General features: G+C 39.4%; 1 protein-coding gene and 1 pseudogene across 2 annotated transcripts in view; one reads left to right on the forward strand and one right to left on the reverse strand.

Moving 5' to 3' along the window:
- The window catches only part of ca10a (carbonic anhydrase 10 (inactive)a), a 321,179-nt gene that overhangs the window by 280,071 nt on the left and 18,871 nt on the right, over nucleotides 1–22,237 (forward strand). For both annotated transcript variants that reach the window (XM_085415625.1, XM_085415626.1), the window contains exon 4: nucleotides 5,338–5,523. In XM_085415625.1, coding sequence (XP_085271751.1) covers nucleotides 5,338–5,523 — 186 coding nt within the window. The remainder of the gene's footprint in view (nucleotides 1–5,337; nucleotides 5,524–22,237) is intronic.
- LOC146663031 (uncharacterized) lies at nucleotides 19,191–20,329 on the reverse strand (annotated as a pseudogene).

Here is a 22,237-nt window from a genome sequence, read left to right on the forward strand (position 1 = left end):
TCCATATAATTCTATTAATTGATTTCTGAATTATTTTTTTTTGCCTGTCCCGTTTGGCTCTTTTGCCATCAGAATTATTGTCTAAAGGCAAAGAAAGATGCCCAACGGATTTACTTTACCAAATTGACCATCCCAGCCTTGCCGTAATGGTCCATTTGATTCACCTTTTATTGTTTATTTTATTTTCCACTTACTGAATACGGGACAGACTTGACTGGGGGAAAGAAGGGGAGAAAGAAAGAGGGAAAGAGAAACAGCTTGTCACGGATTGCCGGGGCAAGCCGTGTGGAATTGTAGAAAGGGACCAAAAAGGCGGCAGCTCTGGTGCAGGTGAGTGTTTATTTACAGGGGTGGGTAAGTACAAACAGCGGTGGCGACAAAACATGATACTGGAAACCTAAACTGGGTAAACTAATAAGACAAACCAGAAACGAGGATGCAGGGAGGTCCGGGGAAATACATACGGAGAGACGCAGGGAGACCGAGGGGAAACAACACAGACGAACCAGCAACTACCATGACAGAAGATACAACTTAAATACACTCAGAGAACACAGGGAGATTACACACAGGTGGGGAACACAGCTGGGAGTGATTACGTGACGAGAGTAGGGAGGCAAACTGAAAACACTCACATAAGACGCAGACCTTCACAATAAAACAGGAAACACATACACGCAATGACACAACACACCAACTAAACACAGACTGGGGGACACAGAACATAGGAACATGAACCATGAAACAGAAGAGTACAAACACCCAAGGTAACCAAAACCACAGAATACTAATAAACTAAACATAAACACGGAGTCGCAGACTCCGGACCATGACACAGCTGAGAAGAGGGACGGGGGAGAAGGGCAAAAGACAAAAACCAACAGAATGGGCAGAAGAAAAAAAGAAAGAAAAAAAATGCATATATCAAGCACCTGGATCATTGATTTATGAATTTAATGAATACATAGCCAATAAAGTATTCATTTAAAAAATGAAGTGATCTTAGTTTATGGTGACAGCTAAACTTCCTGGAACTGCTTAGAAGATGGACAGGTCTCAGTTTGGGGCTTGTGATTGTTGAATTTTAAAAATACAATTTACATGGCAATATTCACAACAAATAACAGGGCACGTGTGTGGCAGAGCATTTCCTTGGGTTTTTCAGAACCCATTAACATAAAGCCAGAGACTATATAATCAGTATAATACTAGAATGCTGAGACATGTGATGAGTTTAGCTCCTGTTTTTTTTTCTGACTGTCATATAGTGGTGTTCATCTGGGCTCAGTATAGCAATACACGGTCATCTGTTTCTCTGACTGTGTTTTTATGAATTAAGTACAAAAGCCAGTGATTTTGATAAATACATTCAGTGCACAGAAAATATGAACTCCACAATCTGTGTGTAATAATTACTTCACCACTTGCAAACGTGTCGGCATTCAAAAGAATAATGAGAAAGCAGATTGGAATATAATGTCTTTGTTTCGTTTGCAACCTTTCCACTACATTGCCTTGTAATTGTTGCAGCAGGAACATGACAAGATGAAGTAAGCAAGTTTTACTCAACTGTATATTGATTTATTCTTCAAGCATGGTTCCCATCAGCTGGGTAAATGTAGCTAAATGTGATCTCTGTCTATCCTGTTGCATAAGACTTTTTTATGCCTTTATTATCTTTCCAGAATATATTTTGGTGCTCCAACAATTTTTTATTGTGGTTTTATTTTGGTTTTTTTTTTTGGTTTTTTTTTTATTTAAATCACCTCTAATGAAATTATTGGCATAATTAGGTCACAGACCTCACCTATAACCAGTGTTGGTCAAGTTACTTGAAAATACTAATTATTTACTAATTACTAATTGCTTTTCCAAGAAAGTAATCCTTTACTGATGACTTATTTTCAAAAGTAATTAGTTATGTTATTACTTTTTAAAAACCTGGTACACAACCTGAATACATAATAAAGCAATAGACCTTTCAGCCCAATTCTATTTTTTCTGCATAATCCATCATATAAAATTGAATCAAATGAAATAGTCTCTTTTTATTAATTGTTTTATTAGATTTTATCTTTAATTATATGCACATTACATCAAGCAAAAATTTAATTAGATGCAACATTGACTGAAATAAATGTGTTTAACATTTAAACCTATCCTCTGCATATTCCAGCACCATCCATCCATCCATCCATCTTCATCCGGGGTCGGGTCGCGGGGGCAGCAGCCTAAGCAAAGAGGCCCAGACCTCCCTCTCCCCAGCCACCTCCTCCAGCTTATCCGGGGGAATACCAAGGCGTTCCCAGGCCAGCCGAGAGATATAATCTCTCCAGCGTGTCCTGGGTCTTCCCCGGGGCCTCCTCCCGGTGGGACATGCCTGGAACACCTCACTCAGGAGGCGCCCAGGGGGCATCCTTGTCAGATGCCCGAACCACCTCAGCTGGCTCCTTTCGATGTGGAGCAGCAGCTGCTCTACTCTGAGCCCCTCCCGGATGGCCGAACTTCTCACCCTATCTCTAAGGGAGAGGCCAGCCACCCTTCGGAGGAAGCTCATTTCCGCCGCTTGTATCCGCGATCTCGTTCTTTCGGTCACTACCCACAGCTCGTGGCCATAGGTGAGGGTAGGGACGTAGATCGACCGGTAAATTGAGAGCTTCGCTTTTACACTCAGCTCCCTCTTCACCACGACGGACCGGTGCAGCGTCTGCATTACTGCAGCTGCAGCCCCAATCCGTCTGTCGATCTCCGGCTCCCTTCTCCCATCACTCGTGAACAAGACCCCGAGATACTTGAACTCCTCCACTTGGGGCAGGAACTCATCCCCGACCCGGAGTGGGCACTCCACCCTTTTCCGGCTGAGAACCATGGCCTCAGATTTGGAGGTGCTGATCCTCATTCCCGCTGCTTCACATATTCCAGCACATAAAATAAAATATTTTTGTATGTTTACAAAAATTAAAAAATTGCTGTAATTCATCCAGCTGAACAGCAGGGGGGCCCCAGTAAGGCAATCCTCAATGAACAGGAGTGAATAGAGCTAAACAGTTAAAATAATGATTTATGCCCTGCTTCTGGGAATAAAATACAGAAACAGATGATGTTTTTTGTTTGAAGTAAAAAAAAAACCTGTTTAGCAGGAGTGGGGCGGGTGGAGGTTTGCCCAGGGCTGTAGCTGCCATGTCAGTGGGAGGATCGGGGGGTTTCTCTATGAATTTCACATTCCCATAGCAGCGTGCTAGGTGCTTGCTCAGATTTGAGGTTTAAGTTTTTTGCTGTAGAAAGAAGTTTTCTTCCCACGCAGTGTGTACAGCAGACGCTAATGTTTTTGTCCGGTTTTACAGGATAAACCTTAAAGTAATGTCAGTACTTCCAAGCTTTAAACGCTGCATAGTCATACGCTGCATGTTTCTCTTTTACTGTAAAATACAAATATAATTCCACTCCTCACCTGTCATTCCAACCACACGTCACTACCTGTATCTCACAGCCAGGCTCCAGTCATTAACACTTACCCAAGGCCCCCAACACATACAGACAGAGTTAGCATTTTGCAGTGACTAAAGCGATAATGTCACCATTGTCAAACATGCAGACCACTGCATTTTGCCAGTTTGTCCAGCTACCATGCTAGACCTGCTTGCATGTCATGTGGGGTGAAAGTCAGGTAATTTTGGACTTGTACATCTATTTTTCCCAAGTTCCAAGCACCCAGAAAAATAACTTCACGTTAAAAGAATTAATGCTGAATTCATTCAACAGATTTTCAAACACAAGAGTATAAATTAGCATCTAGGTGAACCAAACCAAAGTTGGAGTCACTTTTTTCTCCGTAAGATTAGTCTCAGGATCTAAATAAATTGGTTTTATTTGGTTCCAGTTAGCGTTTTTTTAATGATATAATGAGTTATTAAATTATTACATTTCTTCTTGGTTTCCTTTTTCTAAACAGAATATTATTCAAGCTTCAATGTATTTGGAGATTGACTGTAAAATATGTAAAGAATTGAAGATATAAATGTCTTGCCCCCATTACGTACCAAACTACCATACTTCAGTACAGACCATTTCCTAAGACAGCTGGCCACTGACTCAAAGGAAGAACCTTAGTCTCTGATTTTAGACCTTGAGGGAGATAAGATTTTTCTGTCCTTTTCAGGGTTCTCACCTCACCTCCACTGCCTTGCCAGGGAGCCAACAAAGCCTCACTTTACCTCGTTACTCTTCCTCTTTTGGCACTAAATTCAACACACCTCTCTCCTAACAGTACTTATCTCCTCTTTGCATCACTCTCTTTTCCTATCTGTTTCTCCTTTCAAATTATTGACTTTTCAGGGCATCTATAAAATATTTACAATGTGAAGGCAGACTCCTTTTTGCTAGGATTTTTATAATAGTGTGTGTGGGGGTGGGGGTTTGAGGGGGATCATTTTGAAAGCGCTAGCACTAAAAGGAATGAAAGAGCAGAAGAGAAGCAGATGCAGAGAAAGAGTAGATGGAAGTCCGTGCAGAGTCACGGCATGAATACCAATGCTTTACATTGAAACACTGATGATTATGAATAATATTATAAATAAGCAAAGCTACTAATATATACCCTATTTCCCATGTATTATGAATTGTGATTCTACCCTGATTATTTCAACCTTCCTTTCTTTTTACTGGGTCAGAGTTCTGCCAAATTAAAATAAAGCCCTCGGGACTGTTTCTGCATTAGTTCTGTTGACCGCATATCATTAGTAAATACTTACATTTCAAAAATGCAAGACACCCACATCTCCATATTAATAAAAGCCAAACTGATATAGCTTAAAAATTGCAAAAAAGCCAACATTTCCTTCACCATTCTCCAACGCCATTCAGTAAAAAGTGTTTTAAACCTACAGATAAAAAAAACAACAACACAAAAGATACTGAAGTTTTTAAAGAATCGGGTGTAAGATTTGGTCAAACTTTTTTGTATTGCTTTAGCACTTCCTGCCAGTTCACTTTTTTATATAACCTGCACGCAGATAATCTTTGGGTATATGAATATATTGTATTACACACTTTCCACCCAATCATATTGTGTTAGTCCTTTTTTGTAACAGTGTTCCCTCAAAATTGTTTCTGTACAACAAGCATTTAACCTATCTTATGGTTCCGGCACTTGGAGCTCCAGGTTTAAGTTTTCTCCAAAAGCTGCCTGGGTTTATAGGGGCAGTATGGTAAAAATGATCTATTTATAACTGGTGAAACTGATAATTAACTTTGTCGTAATGTTTGTCCCGCTCACAACTGCACCTCATATTAATATTTAATCACCTGTGCGCCATCTGTTTTGTTTGTTTTTTTCAGGTGGGAGGAACAATGTACAACACAGGCCGTCACGTCTCTCTTCGACTGGACAAGGAGCACCTGGTTAACATCTCTGGAGGGCCAATGACGTATAGCCACCGTCTGGAGGAGATCCGGCTACACTTTGGCAGTGAGGATGTCCTGGGCTCAGAGCACCTACTTAACGGACAGGCCTTCTCTGGAGAGGTGTGTGCAGATGTGAAACTATTATGTGAAATAGCTAGCCATAAAAATAGGTGTTTTTGCAAAGCAAATTTTAACTAAATAAATTACCAAATGAAAATGAAAATCTATTTCACTGACTAGCATTATATCAAAATTAGTAGTTGGTTGTCAAAGATAAAAAGTTGGTCTTGCAAATTCTCCAGCCAGTGCTAGCCACACTACTGCTGAAGGAGAAGATATTAAAACATTGATTCATTAATTCATCATTCCTGAAATAATACACATTTCTTACAGCAGTCTGATGAATAAAAGAATGACACCATCTTGATACATTCTTTATCGCAACAACATCTACTGCTTTAAATCCTGCAAATCAGTGAAGTCCCTGAAATCAGTGGTAGGCACTGCAGCTCAATTTTAAAATACTGATCAGCTCCAAGTGCACTAAATGATCAGGCATGTGTTTCATGTTGACATGAAAGTCACTCAGTAGTATCAGGGGGAAAATGTCAGCTTGTGCTTTATGTCACAGAAACATGCAGGTATGTGTCAAGCCAGAAGGTAGGTTTTTGTTTTTTAATTTTTCTTTATTCAAAATATATTTAATGAGCATAATTTGCATTGCTATCTGAAGATAACATTGACACGCACATGCATTTTCATGAAATTAAGAAAACAACCCTTTTTTCTCCACGGTCTTTAATCTTGTCACATCCTGTTATGGCAGGCAGGGAGGGCTTACAAATAGGGATGGGTATCAAAACCCGGTTCTTGTTGAGAACCGGTTCCCACTGTTTCAATTCCTTGGAATTGTTTGCCATTTTTGCAAACGATTCCCTTATTGATTCCAGTCGCCCCGAATGACATCACCACGTTGTGGAGCATCATTTACCTGGCATCAAACGCTCAAATGTTTGGTCATATTTTACGAGAATGGATGACCACAGGGCAACTTGCAATACTTGCAAAGTAGATATTTCGTTTAAGGGAGTAAACACGACGAATATGCAAAAGCATTTGCTCACAGAACACGCGATGAGCTTAAATGAATGTCGTGTTTTTAATTCGCTCCGGACTCGTGAATCTCAACCCAGCAGCAGCGGTAACATTTGCACGTCCTCTCCTGTTAATGCGGCAGGTAAATAATTAACTAACAGTGCATATTATGTTAGCGCGATCTGCCTTATTACAAAACCTGCCATTACTGTGCGTTGCATTTAGGTCCTGGGGACCCTGTGACACCCCATTGAAGAGCCGTAGGCTGGATCTCTTAAGATCTCACTGTTGGGTTTGTATGGCCATGTTACTCCTAAATTTCTATCTTATTCAAAGAGAAGATATAAAACAAAGTTCTAAGCTAATCGACCTTAGTGTTCTCCTTTTTAAAAAGAATCGATTAGAGAATCGATAAAGAATCGAATCTTTAAACAGAATCGAAAATGGAATCGGAATCGTGAAAACCTTATCAATACCCATCCCTACTTGCAATAAATGATGTTTTTTCAGGTGCAACATATGGAACAGGGAAAGTGAATTATGTCAACCTAACCAAATCTAACCAGCTAACTAAAATCTGGTATTCCTGGTCCATTAATGGAACTGTCCTTGACTTTTATGTAATATTGTTAAAATGGGATTTTTAGCACACTTGTTGTTTAGCGGGTAGCCAGCGGTCCTGAGACAGGAGGATCCCATGGCCAATCTCCTAAGTAACGGGGACAATATTAGAAATAATGACGCATGTTTATGTGTATTTTTGTGCATTAGAGCCCTGACTTTAGTTCAGGGTATAAAGCTTCAGGTGAGGATGAAGAGGATGATATTTCATTACGGTTCTGGTGGCCTTCGCTTTCCTTTGCATTTTAATAATAATACATTTTATTTATTTATTTATTTTTTACTTATTTAGGGAAGGGGACCTCTTTTCTGACGATAAAACAGACCACTATATTCAAATATGTTGGGGGAACATGGCGATTTCCACAAACCAGTGCCTGCTCCTGTGTATTTTTAATGTATTCATTATAAGTTTATGAGAATGCATCCATTTTTTGAAATGTAATTACAATCTAATTATGTATATATATTTTTTTAAATTAAATAACCTCAAAAAAATACTAATCGTACGTTTAAGTTTGCGTGTTTGTACAGGTCGGTAGTACAGAACAGACTCATATGGCAATAGTAATTGGAACAAGCAGAAAGGAAAGATTAAGGCATTTATTTCTGGCCAGCATTAAGGCATACTGGTCATTAGAGAAGAAAGACATGCTGTACTCCCTTGCTTTCAGCAGCAGAAAAAGCTGAGCCATAATGAGTTTGTCAAAAAAGATTTTCCAAACATACTGAGGTGACACTGGAAGTGCTTTTGCTGTCGTTTGTAATTACACACAAATCTCTCTGATTAGAGACATATTAGACAGTTTTGATCAATGTCCTGTGAGGTGACAAGTAATTAACGTTGCATGATGCTTTATCATAGCTGATAAATCATCATGTGTAGTTACTCCGCCTCAGTTTGATTTGCAGCATGTTTCACAATATGAAAAACACAATGTTACATGTTTATCTGATTACCTAATATCTGATTAAAAACACGAGGCCTTATATGTAAGCTTTAAATTTCCAGTTTATCAAATACCATTGAGCAGTCCTTACCTTTAAATCTAAACTCTCTTCTTCCTCTCCTGTCCTGTCTTTCTTGTCTTTCTCCATCTGTAAGTGACGTTAGCTCTCTTTCTTTTCTCTCCCTGTGAAATGCAGTAGCTGGACCTTTAGATAGCAACACACTGTGAGACAAACCACACACAAACAGTTTGTGTGTTTGCTGATGTTTTTTGAGCTGATAGAAACGCTGTATTTGAAATCACCTGACACTTAAAAAAGTCACTCACTTTATGTTCACTCCTCTTCAGTAGTGCTAGCTAAATGCTTAAGTACCGCAACTTATGGAGACCTGCAGTCATTCTGGAACTGTGGCAAAAACACAACAAAACAAACAAACAAAAAAACCACCGTCCAACTTTGGCACTTGACTTTGGCACACATCGTCTCTTTTTATGTGGCGATAATACACAAACAGGATTGCCTTTCATGTGTTTCTGTGTAGACTCAAATTGGTTTGATGTTTGACGGCTCAGAATGACAAAATAATAACTCAACCCAATTGCATTAAAGCAAAATTAATGAGCATGTTTTTAGAAAATGTAAGAATTAGAAAGTATTGATATTTGTTTAAAAATATAGGTAGTAAAAGTAAAAAGTAGTCAGAATATAAACTACTCAAGTAAAGTACAGATACATGGAAATTGTACTTAAGTACAGTAACAAAGTATTTGTACTTCATTACTTCCCACCCCTGGAAACAACCAACTTCCATCAGTGCTTCCCCAAAAACACAACCATAGTTACGATGGTAGCAATGGCACAGGTGTGTGTACAGTGATATAAAAACAGTGTTTTTACTCTTTCTAAGGTTTGTTGGTGGACCAGATCTGGTTTGCCAGATGTGGCCCACACATGGACCAGCAGCAGACACACCGTGCTGGCCCAGAACAGTTTCAGCTCTGGCCCCAGATGTCAGCGTAATGTGTACCTTAATCAGGACATGTAATAACAACATGTGCTGGAACATAATAGTGCAAAAGTAACATGAAGAAACTCTGTTCGGACAGTGAATGGACTGATTCGCATAGCGCTTTTCCCTATCCCAGATTACTCAAAGTGCTCTATCATGTCACATTCACACACTTTCTCTAAACTGAGTGTTTCATAACTACATTCATACACATTCATTACTCTTGGCATACAGACTGGAGGAGCCAGGGATCGAACCACTAACCTCCTGAACAGTAGGTGACCTGCTCTACCTCCTGAGCTACAGCCACACAGTGATAAACATGAGTAAACCCTCACTAGGTTTTGGATACAGTGTACAGTCTCAAACCTGCATTTGAAACATTGGCTACCATAGCAGTATAGTATTGCAACATGGCATTTGGGTCTTCTAACTAAAGTAGGAAAATAGGAACATAACTGGTGTATGTCAACATCTGGTTGACATATACACCCTGACGTGACGCCAGTCGGTCAGAAGGGCCAGCTTGATGCCAGATCCGGGCCAGACCTGTTTTCTATGAGCCTGGGCCACATAAACCGAACCACAATTGGGCCAGATATGGCATGCCACATCGCATAAACAGTGCCATCTATGCCAGGCCTGGCCCATATCCTGATGACATACATCTTACCATGCCAGAAGTCAGCCAGCAGTGCCGGCTTGATACCAGATCCGGGCCAGACCTGCTTGCTACGTGGGTAATAAATGCCACCAGAAATACATTGTGGCAGTACATAATAGAACAATAATAAGTTCGAGGGGGGACCTCTAAAAATCTTTAGAATTGTTTCCTACTTTGTGAAACAATGTTAAGAAACACAGCTTTTTATATTAAAAAATTAACTTAAAAACATTAAGAAGTAGCGTGACATTCAGTAGGTTTTTCTACTTGTTTCTACTGAATCAGGGTTGATGAGATACTGTATGATAGGCTCAACCAATGTTTTTTTGAAAGAGCTGTGCTTGATGTTATTCACCTGTGGCCATGAAAGTGATTGGAACAATTTAGTGATTTGGAATGGTGAGTGAATACTTTGATTTGAGAGTTCTTTCTTGCCAACACTGGAAAAAGTAAGTGAAGTAAAATGGATTCACTTTAAAATTGTACTTGAGGAATTTCAATACAATCAAAATGCAGAATTATAAGGACTTTATAGATGGAGAACGTGGAATCTAATGATCCCATGGAAACATATATTGTTTGAAAGAAAAATTGAACATCTACAAAAGTCTCCATTTGTTTAGTTTACACAGTGGATTTCAAAAAACCTCCCTTCGAAATCTCCAAATGTGAAATTACCTCTTGCATGACTGTAGTGATTCGCATCAGTCCTTCCAAGAGGCACAGCCCTGTCATAGGCATGGCGGTGAAGCATCTAATTTGACTTCTGCATGCTTTTTTTCATGCATAAAAAAGTGTGCTTTTTGTGCTATTCCATTTAAAATTTTTGATGAGCGAAATAATTAGTTTCACTGGCTTTGTTCATGAGCCACTCACATTGCTGCATTCTGTCATGGCCATCATATAAATAACAAATTTGTGCAGCAGCAAAAGTAACTGCAGTCCTGACAGAGAGATTTATTATAATTAATGAAATCATTTTTCCTCCTTCAGAGAATGGAAGGTGATATACAAATCTTGGCTTTTTACATCCCCTCACAAGCTGACAGATCAGCTCTGAACAAACTGTACAACATTATTGTTGGTTTACAGGACTCTAACCTAGAAGTAATATTTATTGTGCTGGGATACTTTAACAAAGTCAGTATGAAGAGAGTTCTACCCAAATACTATAAAAACATTTATTTTCCTAGAAGGTAATCCCTACACACATTCGTAAATCTTAGTTTATGTTTGCGGATCATACTGACAAATCTCAGTGACCTTAACTTCAAGGTCAAGGTCAGAGATCAAGATTTCTTAATATCTTGTGAACACTATAAGAAGGAAGTCACCTATGATTTTCAAATTCATACCCTAGGTACATGTACTATGACCCTGAGGGGTAGTACTGGTGGCTGCAGGTATTTTTGCTCTTTTTCCCCCCTATTTAGTATTTGCAGTACCAAAATATTGTGGACATTGTGTGGCCACGCTAACTCTAATACAGACATTGGAGGAAATTGACAGTTACACATAATAGGTTGCAAGTTCAAAATAATTTGAATGAGTTCTTTTTAGCTTTCTATAAAGATGATTCTTTTTACATTTTTAAATTTTATTTGACTGAAAGTCAGCACATGCTGGATGGAAACACCTAGCAACTAACATAATGTTTCAATTGACTAATATCAGTTTACTTTCGGCTACTACCACTACTACTGCTTTCCTACAGCCTCATAACAAACTTTTTAAATGCTTGATGTAAAAATACTGTTTCCTGATATGTGTTGTTTATTGTAACTCGTGCATTAAACAGTACATATATCTTACAATGAAACGGGTATTAAATATGACCAAGAGGAGGTATATAGATGATGAATAAAAGAGGGTCCACGACAGATTCCTGAAGAGCTCTAGTAGTAACTGGAAATGAACTGAATTTTAAATTTTATAATTGAATAAATTGAGTGCTGCCATAGAGATAAGATTCAAACCAATCTAAGGCTGTATCTGTGATTTCAATAGAAGCAAGAGTCTCAAGAAGAATGCTATAGGATATAGTGTCAAAGGCAGTAGACAGATCAAGGATGATTACAATGGTTAATAAGCCAGAGTCAGCTGCCATGAAAAGGGCGTTTGGCAAAAACCAGACTGGAATTGTTCACAAAGGTTACAACCAGACAATAATAATAATAATAATAATGGATACTTTATTGATCCCCATGGGGAAATTACTTGTTTTTCTCTGCATTTGACCCATTCACTCAGTGAAGCAGTGGGCAGCCCACTAAGCAGGCGCCCGGGGAGCAGTGTGTAGGGACGGTACCTTGCTCAGGGGTACCTCAGGGTAGCCGTTAAGTGGATTCGAACCATCGACCTTCTGATCATGGGGCGACCACTTTACCTACTGAGCTATCCCTGCCCTGTCCCAAGTGAGTGGGACCTGAGATGCAGGTACTTTCTCAAGGATTTAAGATATAAAGGCTAGGTTGGATTTACGACGACGATTGATGAAATTTTGGCAAGCTGCGCCAGGTTTTTTTTTAAGTATAGGTGTTATCTGCTGATTTGGGAAATCAGGGAACAATACCAGAGGTGAGGGAAGAAGGAATAATAGCAGGTATTATGGTGTTCAGAGAGGGTCAGTAGGCTCCAACCAAGAGGGTAGAAACTCCAATCAACAAGTGGATGGCTTGGATTTCAGATTAAGTCAGAAAATTCAGAAACAGAGGAAAGTGTCAGACTTGAAAGTGCACCAAAGGAATAGTTGAAGCTGAAAGCCTTTGTTGTCATTATACACAGTATAACGAGATTAAAAAGCAGCTCCGTAAAAGTGCACATATGCTAGCACATTATATGAAACTATATAATAAAATAACCATACAAATAATGTAGACATACAATCTAGACAGACAGTTTGAGCACCGACAATTTAACACGCACGCAAGAGTTAATGCTAGAGATATTTCAGTGCGAATTACTTTTGTGCAAGGTTGAGTCATAGGCTGAGGGAAGTGAAAAAGTGGTTAGTTGCTTGTAAATCTTGTAAACTTTAGTGTTCAAAAATGACATTTAAGTATTACAATAAGTGGCAGAATACAAATTGATGGCTATGGAGAAAAGGGCCCTTGTGTTCCCTTCACCTAAACTGACTAAACCTGCATATTAAGAAGATATTGCTGAAGGTATAGCATCCTTTTTAAAGATGACTATGGTTATTGTACATTTTCTTGTGGATGTCCAGATCTTTCATAGAGATGTTCCAGATGAAGGGCTTTAGCTTTCAGCTGACATAATTCAAACGCAAACCATCGTCCAGAGTGGGTGAAAAAGGTGAGTGTTTTATAAAGTAGCCAGGGCATCTAAAATTCCACGGAGGCCATCATTATAATGAGCAACTAGTTCTTCAGGGGTGGATGGAGGATTTATGCTGGGGAGACTGTCAATACCACTCAAAACAGCATTTAAATTAATGCCTTTGATCTTGTGAAATGAAATGACACGTTGGATATTTGCTTTGGATAGAGTGAAATTAACATCAAAAGATATTAATATGCGGCCAAAGATGGGGGAGATCAATTGCTATACAGTTAAGACGAGTGATGCCAGAACAACCGATTAGGTCCAGGATATTTACTTTGCAGTGTGTAGGGAAATCATCATGCTGCAGCAGTCCAAACATATCCAAGCAAGAAGTAATGTCCCTAGTGAGAGATGATTATTGATATTGTCCATATGTAATATTAAAGTCTCCCAGTAATATGGGGAAAATGAACAAAATGGGTGAGAAAAGCAGCATATTCATTGATAAAATCAGCACTGGAGTTAGTTGGGCTATACACAGAGGTGACTATAGGGATATGTCCATTAAGTTATAGGGAAATGGATTCAAATTAGTTCTTGACTGGCACATAAATAGGTGAAACCTGCCGTGGTAGATCACAAGACCTCCCACTCTACCAGATGCTTGAGGCTACCAGATTTAAATAAATCTGTGAGGAGCAGAGTCACACACTGTGAAATGTCATTTAGTTTTTGCTACGTTTCAATCAAACACAAAAAATTAAACACCAAAAGAAAAAATTCTTTAGGTTTTGCTAGGACAATGCAAAATGTGTGCAGCCATTAATTAACACAATGTGCAAAATAAATGGGAAGCTAGCATATAAACCAAAAACAGAGTTTTTGTTATGAGCACCTTAATTCTTCAAGATAGCCCGAGCTCTCTCTGGGAGTTTTTCCTTGAGTAGCCTTCAGAAATAGTTCTTCAGGGTTCTTGAAGGACATTCCGAATCTCTTCTTTAGAAGTTGGCTGCCTTTACTGTGGGGTCATCTAGACAGAGAACAGAACAGAGCTTTCCCTGTTAAGTTGATCCCATAGTGCTTCAATAATGTTGAGGTCGAGACTTGGGGGGGGGGGGGATGCAAAGCAGTCTTTCAGTTTCTGAACTGGATCTATGAAAAGCATGAATACAGTTAACTTTTTTTATTTTTTATTTTTTCAGCTTAATACCTGGCCTCACCTCTTGCATATATTGTCAGTTGTACTGCATGCAAGCTGGCAAATAACAGGGAAACCAAGGCCAGGAGATAGCCAACGGATGTTCCCGTTTTTCATCCTATTCCATTTTGTCATATTCTACTCACTCAAACAATTGTTTCTGGTTAAAATGGCAACTAGAAAACATCTTACTCATCCTTCACCACCCCCCGCCATAGCCCTTCTCAGAGCTAGAGTTGTGATTTCAAGGTCCAATAAGATTCTTCATAATTGAAAATGAAGAAAAATTCTCGCTTGCCAGCTCCCTAGCCTGATGTGCATATTTTGCTGACGCTGTGCACATCCTTGAAATGTGAGCAAAGAGTGGAATATTCAAACTTTTTAAAGCAGAACCTCTTTCTGAAATTGCTTCCTGTGGCAGGAATGGCACGTGTTTGTGTATATGTGAGTGCATTAAAACTCAAGCTTTCATTTTTTAATCACCCCTTTTTATTGTCAAACTCAGCATGGCTTTTTCTTTGGTCTTTCTCTTCCACTTTGCTGAAAAATTGTATGTAACTGTGTTTGCCTAAGTTTTTATTTATGTCTGTGTGTGTGAGGGTGTTTGTGTGTGTTTAGCTCACATTTACTTTACTGCATACCAAAAAAATGCATGAATGAAATGTATTAAATAAATATAAAAGAGTGGCAGAACATAATGAATTTAATAAAGAACAGAAAGTCTTTCTTATTATTACATAAAACTTCATAGTGTTAGGTGGCAGCTCATTACTCAGTCTAATTACACTAATTCTCCCTCTAGAAAAAAAAGAAACTGATAACATCGCGTATAAAATAATGACTTGAAGTTATTGCTGTTTTAAAAAACAACAACAAAAAACCCAACCCAAAACAAAAAAAGCAGATGATCTTTAAAATTATATCCGGCAGTGTAGAACTAAACTGTACTTCCATGTCTTTCATGGCTATTTATAGATAAAGATAGAGATACATAAACATGTAAATACACATAAACATATAAAAATAAGAATAAAGGTAGAAAATAATGATAATGGCTGAGCATTCTCTGTGTAAAAACAGAAGCTAGCCTGGTGGACACGTAATATTTTAGCACCTGTTAAAAAAACCAAGGTGTTTCATTTTCAGATTAAATTGAGTGGCTGCTTCAGGAGAGCAGAGCTGCATGCATAAATTAACCCCTAGGTACTGGAATACCAGCCAGCCAATGCACAACACACATCACCCAAATACTCTCTCTCACACACACACACACACACACACACACACACACACACACACACACACACACACACACACACACACACAATTAATAATTCCCGGTATGCTGATTCTTTCTCCTCTTGTGTACATCTCATTTATATACAGGAGCTCCTCAGTACATTGCATTATAAAAGCATACTGAGTGCTAAATGGGTACTAGACAATCAAAAGCCATTTTAGTGAGCACCATGTAAACAGTGATAGTCTATTGAAGGTTACTGAAGTAACCAAACAATGAAAGACATCGAAGGCTGAATGAGGAATAGAAGATGGACCTCACTAATATAACTGAGTACTGTAATTACACTACTTGATCTGAAGGCCAACTTTATTCATATTTTCTTGAACTGCTTTAAATTCAAGCCTTTCTGAGAAAATTAAAAAACACTGAGTCTCTTAACAATGACGCAAGCAAAAATTTTACTCTACTATATTTTAAATGGCATCAATCTATTCTGAATCATACTATGCATTGTTTAAGAGAAAAAAACCTTTTGTGTAAATGTTGTAAACCATTTTAAAATACCAACAGCACAGTAATAATAGTTACTTGCTTGGCAATAAGATTGGCTATGCAGCTGAACTTCAGTGTTTCACTTTTCTTTTGTCTACACATAAATGTGCTGCATGTCATTTCAGTCAAACCAGACAAAAAGCATTCAGTTTTGAGATGTAACAGGTAACACTGAGGAGCCTTAGTTAATGTTAAGCCAGTAACATTATTTATATAACCTACGAAAGACCAGATAACTGTTATCATCCCCTGATATATAAAACATTAGAACTGAAAGAGGAAGTACATTTTTGTGTGTGTGTTTTAAAGTAATCCAAATCGGTTGGATCATCATCAACCAGTGAGAGCTGGCTGTCCGACTATGAACAAGCACTTTTGAGTCTTTCTTTGTTTTTGCATTTTTATGCCAGTTGTCAATATTTAGTTTCTTTAAACTTTACCAGAACACTGGGTCATGATCATCCTACATATTATACATAGAGTGAAATTCCGTCAGAGTGTGAATCATTGTGGTGACTGTTTTAGCCCATTAGGTACAACAACATCATTTTCACCAACCCTTTTCTAAAGTGTGCTGTAAGTTTTAGATTGATTTTCCTCCTTCCAGGCAGCCGCTGCTTTGAGTGCTTTCAGTTCACTGTGGAGACATAATATGTAGGTGATCCATCACAAAGAAAAATTCCTCTTCTCCGTTTGGCCCGTGTAATACTGAAGCAAGGTCACATGGGCACTATGTTAAAAAAATATTTACCAACGTTATATTCACAGGCTCTCTAATATTTAACTGAAATTCAGAATTAGCATCTTATAGGCCCAATGTTCTTTTGCCTGTGCTTGGTTTATGATCTTGTTGATCACAATGATGCGGTCCATTTAGATAACCTGTCTTAAGATAACGGTTCAAAAGTGGTGTTAGTGAATCCACCAGAGTGTCTTAGGCAGAAAATAATTACTCAGAAATGTAGATGAAATTATTAACAGATTCGAATCAGTTCATTTAAATCTGTTTATCAGTTAACATATTTTTACGTCTGTTTTTTCTTGTCTCAGCTGAAAATGCTAACATGCGATATTTAATTGGAATTTTGAATAGAAATCTATGGTTTACTCTCTAATGCTAAGGATGCCTTATGGCACCACCCCTTCTAGGACCGAGCCAAAACAAAGCCAAGCTGGGTACATGAACCAATCAAACTGTTGCAGTTGTTGCATATACATAGTTGAGGTTGGCGAGAGTTTCAACTGTGAAATGGCAGGCATATATACAGGTTCTTGTCCAGTTATCCTTGTAAAAAAGTAGGTGAATAAACTATGTTTTAGACATCTGAAAATTTTCTCCCACCCACCCAAAGTTTGAAGTCCATTTCTGAGCTTAGGATGAATTGTGTCTTATAGCCTGCATGGCAGTGTTGATAGCTTCAGCCAAACCATCATATACTTACATACTTATCCAGTAACAGAGCCTCATGTGTATTATCATTATTTTTGGAAGGAATACAAAACTTTGGTTTGGCTTAAGGGTCAGGTATGATCATGGAATGGAAAATATACAGGATGGTCATTTTATGTTACAGAGAAGAGGAGTAGGCAGGTGTTTCAGTAATAACCAAAGAATTGAAAGACTGTGGGCAGAACTCCACACAATTGTATCAAGACACCTTAGAAATATTTTTAATTTTATGGAAGAACGGGATATGTTGGATTCACTGAATGAGCTGCATCTTTTTTGCCTGTATTATGTTTATTCGCCAAGGATTGAAAAAGCAAGAGTACAGAGCAGAATCAGTGTCAATCAGTGGAACAACCATGATCTCTCTACACAAGGAGGACAGGCGCCTCTTCAGCTGTGGCATACAGGTGTCACAAACAATGTGGGAATCCAGTCGTTTATAAATGACATTTTTCATGTCGATATCTATTATGGCATTGATGAAGGGCCATTACCCCGGCCATTACTTCAAACAAACAATAATGTCATAATTCCAGATAATGATGTCAACATTAATGAGACCGCAATGAACATTATTCAACAAGTGAATCTATTAGAAAATGATGGAAATCAGGGAATATGTTTTTTCTTCACTTTTACACATTTTTTGTTGAAAAAAAAGAAAGAATTAAGAAATATAAGAAAACATATCCGATCAAAACTAACAACATACTGAAAGCATTTTCTGTAAAATGACAGCAGAAACTGAGGCAGCAGAAGAATGAAAAGACACAAAGACAACCATGTCAAAGACACATGAACAGAGTAATGTGAGGCAAAGACTATATGTTCACACTCAATAGTCTAAATAAACTTCTGAAGTGCTGTTAAATGGTTGGTATCTACCTGTATGAATCCTGAAGAACAATCACCGTAACGAGTCTTAAAACATCGATCTGACTGAGGCAGATGAATTTGTGAATATTAAAACTTTGACAAGTTAACACAGTCCTGCTCAAATGGAATACAAACTACTTCTAATGCAATATAAGATTTATAAAATAAATATACTTACCTTTTTGACTTTTTTTTTGAAGAGTTCCAGGTCAGCTATGTGTTCCAGAGTTGGATTTGATGAATTGCCAACCAGAAGAGAAAATGTTGTTGGTGACAGAAAGTTAGGTGGTTAGGACCACCATGTACCAAGCTTACTGCAACAGAATTAAAGGAAAAGCAAAACTGTCAATAATGTTGCCTGTAAAGACCCATATCAGTTAGACAGTTCACACTATTAATCTTAGAAAAATTGGTAATTACCAGTACTCTCAAGAGCCAAGTTCTTGCAGTTTTATTTCCCCTCAAACATGGGTGACCCTGCAATGGTGTCCATCAGTAGTCTCAAGAATTCCCTCCTTGGCCCACCTAAATCAACCCCTTTCTCATTTCACACACATCATCAAATTGGGCTCATGAGATATCCTTTGAAAACCATGTAAGGCTCCCTCCCACACAGCAGAGCGATTTATATTACATTTGCACTGCTATTTTGTGCTAATTTTGCTTGACAGTTCCAGCAGTATCTCTTAAAGCGGGACTTTTTCTGCACTAAAAAAAGAAAAGAAAACACAAAATTAAATATATCAGCTACATGGTCATCTTACAGAATTTGAAAATATGTGTCATACTGATCATAGAGATTTAAAGTTTTATATTCATTTGACAATTCTGGAAAGCTCTAATTCAAATTCTGTACATCTGACTCTCCAAGCTTGCAATTATAGCTTGATTTAATTCTTCATGATCTGAAGGATTGCCAGAAAGCGATGCCGCGAGAGTTAAATATGAGAGTAATCATCAGCATTAACACTCATGGCAGGGATGTCTTCACTTCTTGCCATGAAACCTCTGCTGTGACTGCTTGTGCCAGGTTTGTCATCACTTCTTGCCATGTAGCCTTCATCACAAATGCTGCTCTCATCACTTACTTGCTTTGCTTTTTACCAACACTCCTGGCAATACAGTTGGTGCCAGTATCATCTTCTTCATCACTGCTAGTGCCAGGGTTATCATGCTTAACATGACTTCTAAACATTTTAGTGACTTGGCTGCTCATGTCTGTTGAATTTGTTGAGTATCAACTTCAAAACAATCATCATCACTGTCCTTATCAGTTGCACACCTGCTTAATGCTGATTTGGAGCTGATGTGGGAAAGATCTTTGTCCTTATCTGATTCAGTCTTCAACAGGAAAAGGCCAAAAATATACATCAAAAGCAAGAAATTATAGTTTATCTTAAACAAATTAAAATAAGAAATAGCCATCTTGGTTGCTCCCAAACATGTTTTAAATAAATATATCTTATTTTGCTTGAAGACAAATTGTTGACATTTTTTCCCAAATGATGATACTTTTTCGTTTCTTTTAGGAACTTATTAAAAGTGTCCTTACATAGAGGGCTTTGACTTTAAATACCTTTGGGATTAGCATATCAGTTAGCTCGTGACCATCTTGGAGCTTTGGACACACCAGCTTTTTGTCACAAGCCATTAGAAACTCGAGGCTACAAAAAATAATTAGTTGAAATTGGTGTAGTTAGGCAAACAGAAGAGTTAATTTTATATACTGTATTGAATTATATTATATATCATTATATAGTATCTGCCTTGGTGGGGTAATAGTGAGTGGCAGTTTTTTTAAAAAAAATAAGATTGGAAACTTTGCCATTATAGAAATACAGGGTGGGCCATTTATATGGATACACCGTAATAACATGGGAATGGTTGGTGATATTAAAGTCCTGTTTGTGGCACATTAGTATATGTGAGGGGGCAAACTCCTCAAGATGGGTGGTGATGGTCACCACCATGGTGGTGGCCATTTAGAAGTCGGCCATCTTGGATACAACTTTTGTTTTTTCAATAGGAAGAGGGCCATGTGACACATCAAATTTATTGGTAATGTCACAAGAAAAACAATGGTGTGCTTGGTTTCAACATAACTTTATTCTTTCATGAGTTATTTACAAGTTTCTCTTTGTTCACAGCCATTGACATGTTGAAAAGGTTAACACGTGAGGAGCGGATCGAAATTGTGTTGATATCTGGTGAACGCAGTAACCGGGTCATTGCAGCAGATTTCAATGCAAGACACCCTACGAGACCACCCATCTCCCATGCTACAGTTAGCAAACTGCTTGCTAAGTTTCGTGAAACTGGTTCAGTGTTGGATTTGCCAAAATGTGGACGCAAGAAAACTGTCACTAATGAAGAAACATCAGTGGCTGTCCTAGCTTCATTCAGCAAGAGCCCACAAGGTAGCACTCGCCGCATGTCAGTGGAGAGTGGCATTAGTCGAACATCCCTTCGGCGGATATTAGCTACTCACAAATGGCACCCTTACAAACTCCAGCTACTGCAGCATCTCAACGAGGATGACCCAGATCGGTGCGCAGAATTTGGAGAATGGGCAAAAAAAGTAGAGTAGCAGAAGATTTTGTTCAGTGATGAGGCAAACTTTTATGTGAATGGTGAAGTTAACAAAAAAAACCCACCACTATTGGTCTGATACTAACCCACATTGGATGGATCCCTTCTAGACTGTTGGAACAACAAAAGTGATGGTTTGGTGTGGTATATGGGGTACAACGATAGTGGGTCCATTCTTCATCAATGGAAACCTCAAGGCCACTGGATATTTGAAATTGCTACGTGATGCAGGAGGGGGAGATACAGGAGAGGTGGAGGAAGATCTCAGCCTGGGTGTTTATTGTCTTATGTAGTCTGGAAGATGAGTGGATGGTGGGGTGGGTGCAGTTTTCTCTGTGGTGGGGTTGGGTGGACTGTCCCGGGCTCTGTGGGGCCGGGAGGCGCTGTTGCACTGGGCCCCGGTCTGGATGGGCCTGGGCCCCCTTTCCCTGGCGGGTCGCGGAGTATGGGGGTGCCCACTGGGGTCAGCGGGGGAGCTGGCCCCACGGAGGGGTCACTTGCCCCTCCCTTCCTTCCCTCCCCATCTCCAGCTGCCTCCCTGTTCCCGCTCCACCACAACCACCCACACATGCAGGACCTTGGAGTAGGGGTATGTCACCAGGGTGCAGAGGAGGCTACCCCCCCCCCCCCCCCCCCCGTCCCCTTCTGGCTGCCTCTGCCTCAACTTTATCCCACAACTTAGACATTCACATTATTCACACTCTCATTACACATACATATAGGATCTTGGGGGTGGGCACGATACACGGAATCCAAAGTACCATCAGGGTGTACACCTCACCCCTGGCGTCATTGCCCACCTCTCAATTTTAAATACACGTAGACATTGAGGGCCTAGCAGGAGGGACCATGCGCTTACCTGCTGCTCTCTGGCAGGTAGCTCCATGCCCTCCTGGGTTTTAAATGCACCTTAGAACACACATGCATCAACACTACAATGAGCGGGTGGAGGGAGGTTTGGAGTCTTCTCTCACCCCCATTCTCTGCAGCCTGCTGGAGGGGGGCTAGGAGGAGGAGTTGGCCGTCCGACTGCGGTCTGGAGTGTGGGGCCTCCCTGCTGCTGCGGAGTCGGGGCGGTCTGCCTCCCCCTACCGCAGGGAAAAGGGTAACACCACCTGGGTCTGGGTGCAGTTCCCCCCTCCAGGGGCAAGGGTACCTAGACCCGGTTTGTAGAGTACGCTTGGGGAGTGTGATCGTGTGTACAGCGTCTCTTTATGTCTGTCTCCACGTTGGTTGAGTGTGGAGTAAGTGCATATGAGAGCATGAGGGTGGGAATGGATGTTTGTATCTGTGTGTGCCTG

The sequence above is a fragment of the Rhamphochromis longiceps genome, linkage group LG8 (assembly GCF_057381845.1).
Source record: "Rhamphochromis longiceps isolate RC_006_pf linkage group LG8, R_longiceps_female_GT1.1, whole genome shotgun sequence".
Taxonomy (NCBI): Eukaryota; Metazoa; Chordata; class Actinopteri; order Cichliformes; family Cichlidae; genus Rhamphochromis; species Rhamphochromis longiceps.